The sequence below is a fragment of the Limulus polyphemus genome, unplaced genomic scaffold, assembly GCF_000517525.1.
Source record: "Limulus polyphemus unplaced genomic scaffold, Limulus_polyphemus-2.1.2 Scaffold176, whole genome shotgun sequence".
Taxonomy (NCBI): domain Eukaryota; kingdom Metazoa; phylum Arthropoda; class Merostomata; order Xiphosura; family Limulidae; genus Limulus; species Limulus polyphemus.
In genome coordinates this window covers 173,482-180,597 of record NW_013665786.1, presented here as the reverse complement: position 1 = coordinate 180,597, position 7,116 = coordinate 173,482, and the positions used below count along the sequence as shown (strand labels likewise).

Here is a 7,116-nt window from a genome sequence, read left to right as displayed (position 1 = left end):
TTAATAAGCACTAAATCGCAAGTTAATAATACAGTATTTTTAACTGTACAAACAATAATTCTTGGTTAATAAGCACTAAATCGCAAGTTAATAATACAGTATTTTTAACTGTACAAACAATAATTCTTAGTAAACAAGCACTAAATCGCAAGTTAATAATACAGTATCTTTAACTGTACAAACAATAATTTTGGTTAACAAGCACTAAATCGCAAGTTAATAATACGGTATCTTTAACTGTACAAACAATAATTATTAGTTAACAAGCACTAAATCGCAAGTTGATAATACAGTATTTTTAACTGTGCAAACAATAATTTTTAGTTGACAAGCACTAAATCGCAAGTTAATAATACAGTATCTTTAACTGTACAAACAATAATTTTGGGTAACAAGCACTAAATCGCAAATTAATAATACAGTATCTTTAACTGTACAAACAATAATTATTAGTTAACAAGCACTAAATCGCAAGTTGATAATACAGTATTTTTAACTGTACAAACAATAATTCTTATTGCAATACCAAGTATATGTAGTAATGTTACTACAGTAACTCTAGAAAATATTAAAAGGCGAAATTGCTGTTGTATTATAATAAGAAATAATTTTACAGTAACTGTTCATACTCTACCTGTCCGACAAAGTCTGGAGAACAGACGGAAGCAGAACTTTGCAAATCGTTCGATAGAGTATGGAGTCACAAATACCAACCAAATTCACCAGAGTGTTGCTTCCTAGAACTGACGTTAGATGGGGCGGTATTCCCTGCCAAAAATGCATCAGAAAATTCTGGATCTACAAATAAAAAAGTATATTGTTTTAAATTGCAGACATTATTCAGAAGATTTTCGGCTATGTTACGATATATATGGAGGGTAAGTATGCTTTAACTTATATATATATACATATAAAAATATTTGGAAAAAATTCATGGATTTGTACAGATGTGGCCTAGAATATCATAAAAATATAAGGAAAAAATCTTGCCCTTTCTTAAACTGGTGCTTACCAATGACTCAGTAGTAAGTCTGACGGCTTATAACGATATTAACTGAATTTCAATACCAGTAGTTAGCACATCACAGATATTCTACTGTGTAATTTTCGCTTATCTGCAACAAAACATTACTCTGATAAACATTTAAATTGAGAAACGCTGGGAATAAGCCTGAAAATTTGTTGATCACTCAATTAGTATTATAACGAAGGAAGATTAAAATTAAGTTGTCACGAAGTCTGTGATGTTAGCATTTACGTTTTTTTGTGTTTTTTAGACCTATCAAAAACTAAACAGAACAGTACTAAACGATTATTGTGCCAATAAACGTTAAATTATGTTGTATTTTACTTAATATTTTAATGTTATTTTGTGTTTTATAATTCTCAGTTTGGTAGCTTGTTGTGCATTCAGTAAATTATACAGGAAATGTGTAACTAAAAGCCAAAACATATACGCAATATATTGTAATTATCAACAACACTTCAAATTCATCATACTCCTCATCCAGGTAGCATTGATACAATTTTTCAGTGAATGTACTTATTTATTAATCCTTACATTAATATGCTCTATTACTCAGTAAAGAATATTATTATAATTCATATTTCGCTCAATGACTTGCAATTTAACGTCTTATGCAGTTCGTTGCATATTAACGAGAAAATTTATATTCATAATTATTTATGTTTTGTTCTGAAATATTATTTGCTATTCAAGTGAAAAGAAATAAGTCAATTTAAAGCCAGTGAAAATTGACGATTTATGCCCCCCCCCCCAGTGGCACAGCGGTATGTATGCGGACTTACAACGCTAGAATCCGGGTTTCGATACCCGTGGTGGGCAGAGCACAGATAGCCCATTGTGTAGCTTTGTGCTTAATTACAAACAAACAGACTGAGGATTTATAAAAACAACATATAACGATTTCAAATATCGAGAATTAGTCATTGAAATTGTTTCAATGAACACTATTTAAATAATAACCATACAAACAAATTTGTTTAAACAGTTTGTTTAACATTCTGAAAACAACGAGATATCGTCGATACCTTGTTCCTTCCTTAAAACATTAGTATCTTCATCTGGTTGTTTAACGACATTTCGGGTTTAGCTTCATATCCTTTTTAGGACTATCATTATGTCCAGAAAAAAAAATCCCCTCTCTCTCTTTGTTTTATAAAATGATGAAACTTAAAAAAAAACAGTACCAATATTATGATATAAATTAACTTGAGGCGGGTAATTCATGAAGACAAAAGGAAGTGGAGAAATAATATTGAACAGTAAATAATGACAACTATAAAAAAACAATTATGAATAGTAAGACTTTCATTTCTGCCGAGGTTGAATAGGTTACCTTTATATAGATCAATTTATGAAACGGGAACGTTGTTTTAAATAGCAATCAGAACTCTAGAAGACGTAAGTTTTAAGTAAATTGGCCTATCGGTAAATTCAAAATTCTTTTCTCAATCATGATACAGGAAAACGACTCCTTGCAAGAATATTAGAGCTGTTATTTTTATATTATTATTATATCCCCCAGTGGCACAGCAGTAAATCTGAGGGCTTATAAGATTAAAGATCGGGCTTTCATACCAGCAGTGGATACACCACAGGCATCCCATTATGTGGCTTTGTTCTCAATAACAAATAAGCAAACAATTCACATTAATTTAGAAATTCTACACTTTGAGGTATAAGTGTTCTTTCAAATTAGACCACTGATAGTCACCCAAGCTTTGTGCAGGTGTAAATATTTTAATTTTAAATCGTAGTTTTAATAAAGTAGCCAGCTCCTTCTCGGTGGCTCAGCAGTACGCTTGAAGGCTTATAGCACTAAAATTTAAGGTTCGATTCCTGCTGTGAGCACAGCGCAGACAGCCTATTATGAGGCTTTGTGCTTAAACAAGAACAAACAAACAAAATGAATAAATCAAATAGCCATTTCAGATAAAATATGTGGCTGTTTATTATTGCAAGGTTTTCTGGAACATACCAGTTGTAAGGTAAGAAAAACTACACCAACCGCACTTCTGTTTCTACGTAGCGCCTTCATGACATTTCAAAATTGGCTTTACTTTTTATTCAGTAAAATATTTTTACATGAAAAGTATGAAATGCACCCGGGAAGACGTGCTTCTACTCCACAACTGGTTGCAACATGCGTCATAGATATTATTTGGAAGATTTTTTTTTTCATAAGAAAGCTTACTACAGCATCTTTTACATACAGCTTTGCTCGCCAAAAATACTGCCCAAACCCTCTTGCCATGCCCCCCCAGTGAATCAGCGGCTAGTCTGAAGGTTTACAACGCTAAAACTAGGTTTCGATACCCGCAATGGACACAGCACAGATAGCCCGTTGTATAGCTCTGTGCTTAACAAGAAAAGAAACAAACCTCTCGCCATGCCGCTCTAAACTTCGTCAGAGAATCAAACGAAAACACTAGATAATTCAATAATAAACTCATCCACTATTAGCGATGCTGCGTTTTATACTTTGGTAGCCGCTGTAAATACGAACGTTCTGTTGACATCAGGTGACACGTGTTCTGACTTTATTTGATATGTTTGAACGTACATATCAATTGTAAATTCAACTCTATGATCCTAAAAATACGAAAGTATTATTAACCTGTAACCTACAGAGCATTACCAGATATTTGAATCTCAAAAACTGAAGCTAAGTTAGAACGATGTGTATTCGTGACAGTTCATCTTTGAATTCATCCATGTTTCACTTTAATAACACGTACATAATTATCTATTACTCTTGAGTTTGTTACGGCATTGAATATAATTAGTAGCTTTTACTGTTACTAGGAGACGAGGTTTTACAGGCAGCCAGTAACTTCCCGTGAAGCAAGCGGATAGAGCAATATGAACTCCTTATAATAACCAATGGTTAAACGTGGAAAGATTAGGCTAGTCTAAGCTGTCTTATTTCTAAGCGTTACGCATTGCCGTTGAATTTTGCATATAGTTTTAATAGTTCTAGCTTTTAGGGTTAAACCTAAACTAATGTACTGCTAATTCAGGCTGTATAAAGATTGCTTATCTATATATGATTGTGTGTCAGTTAAAGATTTTAGCAATAAATGTTCACGGCTCCCGAAGAGAGCCATTCACGGTAGATTTCTTGATAAATTTGATGATTCTAAAGACTTGAGCTGCACAAAATAACACTGAAGGACAAAGAGTCTTGATAATTTCTTTGCATTTCTCGTATAATAAATTCATTTTATGCTTCTTTCGGATGAACAATATTTTGCTTTCTAAGGTATCACAATGAAGCTGTGTTTACTTATTTATCGTTACACTGTGGTCAAACTCGTTAGAAATATTTCATGTTATTTTCTATTGTTAAAAGTTATAAAATTTCCTGGGAAGATGGAGTTGATAGTTATTATTTTTGCACACCTTTTAATAACTTTGTCCACTTTCCTTCAATCGATAAAATATAATTTGTACGAGATGAGGCGGTAAAATAAAAGTGGTTTTCTCACTTTAATATTACGCAAATGAAATCATTGACACTTGGTAGTATCGTTACAAGGTGCCGACAGGTAAATACTGGTGTTTCACAATCATGTTGCTTACTTGGTTTCCCATTACTAGCAATCTAGCAAGATGGCGGACAGCAAACGTTTTACATATGTATGGAACATAGGGTTGACATCGTAAACTGCTTTTGAGCAAAAACTTTTTTATAATTGAGTCACACATCTGATTTCTTTCTATTGAATTTTTTAAAGCCAAAACATAACACTAAGAACTCTAGATCTGTGACAAGAGTTAAAAAAACACCTGATGCTAACGAGCCCAAAACTGTGTCAAGAGTTTAAAAAAACTGATGCTAACAGGCCCAAAACTGTGGCAAGAATTAAAAACAACCTGATGCTAACACGCCCAGAAATGTGGCAACAGTTTAAAACCAACCTCATGCTAATACCTCTAAAACCGTGACAACAGTTTACAACAAATTGGTACCAATAAGCTTCTACAACTTTTAAGCTAAATAACACAAAAAACAATTGTTGAGAAATTCACTTTTACACAAACTTCTCAGCGTTGTCCAATGTTTGGGTAAACATAGAAATCATTCATCGCAAAAATAAATAAAATGATCCATAATCTTTTAATATTTGTTTTCTCTACTTTCTATAACCAGGATTCCCTTTTAGGATTATTATTAGGGGCTCACAGTACAAGCTTATGTTAATGCAACACAAGTATTATAATCCTTATTGACAAGTTAAGCATTCTTACAATTGGAAGTCAAAGTCGTCTGAAGACTCATGCAGTAGTAAAACAAATACATATATCAACATACGAAGTACAATATGAAAAACGTACGTCGCTAAAACTTGCTCTTACGATCGTATCGAGGACGCGCTGACAGTGAGTTCGATACATCATTTGAAACGTTGTAATCTGAAAAAAAAAAAGAGATTAGATTCCGTACATTAGTTAAGCAAGCGTGTCTTACCGGGAGCAGACTCACAAATCACTTTGAGTTTATAAGCAATCATTGCAGCTAATTTGATATAAACTGTTCAGGCATACTAGAGTTGTTGAACTTAAGCTTATTTAACGGTTTTACCAGTATTTCAAAATTAACAAAATCTTAACCTAATCAAAATTCGTTTGTAAAGTTTCAGGATCAGATAAAGCTAAACTAACCATTGTAACCATGAATCATTTTCTTGATGTTGTGGTGTAGTTTAGACCCAAAATATGTACACGATTCACAATAAAAAAGTCCCCCAGTGGCACAGCGGTGTGTCTGCGGACTTACAACGCTAGAATCCGGGTTTCGATACCCGTGGTGGGCAGAGCACAGATGGCCAATTGTGTAGTTTTGTGCTTAATTACAATCACACTATATAAGAACAATTGTGCAGTCATTGTGTTCGTGCGATGCAAAATTACTTTAATATGTTATATTTATGAAATTTATAGGGCTGTAGGTGCATTATAGTAGTGAAGATCAAATCCTACTATTCAACTGGATCAGTATACGAGTTGGTTTAGTGGCGAGTTTATGGATTTATAATGCCAAAAATCTGTAATTCGATTCCCCTCGATGAACAGAGTGCAAATAGCCCATCGTGAAGCTTTGTGCTATAACAACAAAAACGCTATAATGCATCTGCCGGTGGGTCAGTGGTAAGTTTACAGACCTACAATGATTAAAATCAGGGGTTCGATTCTCCGGGGTGGATAGCGCGCAGATAACCTTTTGTGTAGCTTTGCGCTGAAACAGTAATAACACTATAATGCAATATATAGATCCAAGTACCGGTAGTGACTGACATAAAAACAAGTCGGTCATTTGAAGGTCAAATTACTTCGATTAAGGGTAGTTGGAAAACAAAACTGTGTTTAGACTAGCATTAGTATATTTCTTAATAGTGGAATCGGTTAATGATTATGTTAAATAACGCATGCAATAAGAAATATGAAAGTATAAAAATAAAACTATATATATTTATTTTTATTTTATTTTTACGACAAGAAATTTTAATCAAATGTTTTCTTTTCTAAACTATAACATAAAGTATTTCAACAAGTTTGACTCTTATATTAGGTCGTCAAGAAATTAATGTCGCTTTCTTTAGATGAAAAATCCCGAATAACTTATATATATATATTATTATATATATATTAAATAATTTATTAAATGAAATAGTCTCTATTGTTATCGATGATGCTTTTCCATCTTACAATCAGGTTGTTAATACCCTGATTAAAGAAATCACTTGGCTTTGAAGTAAAAAACATGTCGATATTCTCTTTAACACCTTCCACATTTGCACACGTTTTCACATTAAGATGGTGTTGCAGCGAACGAAGAAGATGATAATCTGATGGTGCCATATCTGGATAACATGGTGGGTGGGGGAGAACTTCCCAACCCAACTCCATAGTCTTGTGTTGCGTCTAATGTGCGACATGTGGACGTGCATTGTCGTGGAGAAGAAGAACACCGTTCCGATTGACGAGTGAGGGGCGTTTCTGATGAAGGGCTTGATTTAAACGTTCCATTTGCTGACTATAGATCTCTGCATTGACAGTTCACTGTGGATTGAGGAGTTCGAAATGAATTG

The 7,116-nt window shown here is 33.4% G+C and overlaps 1 protein-coding gene across 1 annotated transcript in view; it reads right to left on the bottom strand.

Annotated features, from left to right (window-relative positions):
* LOC106478050 (transcription factor RFX4-like) overlaps positions 1-7,116 on the bottom strand; it is a 47,970-nt gene that overhangs the window by 21,850 nt on the left and 19,004 nt on the right. Inside the window, exons 8-9 of the mRNA XM_022381575.1 lie at positions 5,363-5,440; positions 635-798 (exon numbers count right to left, since the gene is read on the bottom strand). Coding sequence (XP_022237283.1) covers positions 635-798; positions 5,363-5,440 — 242 coding nt within the window. The remainder of the gene's footprint in view (positions 1-634; positions 799-5,362; positions 5,441-7,116) is intronic.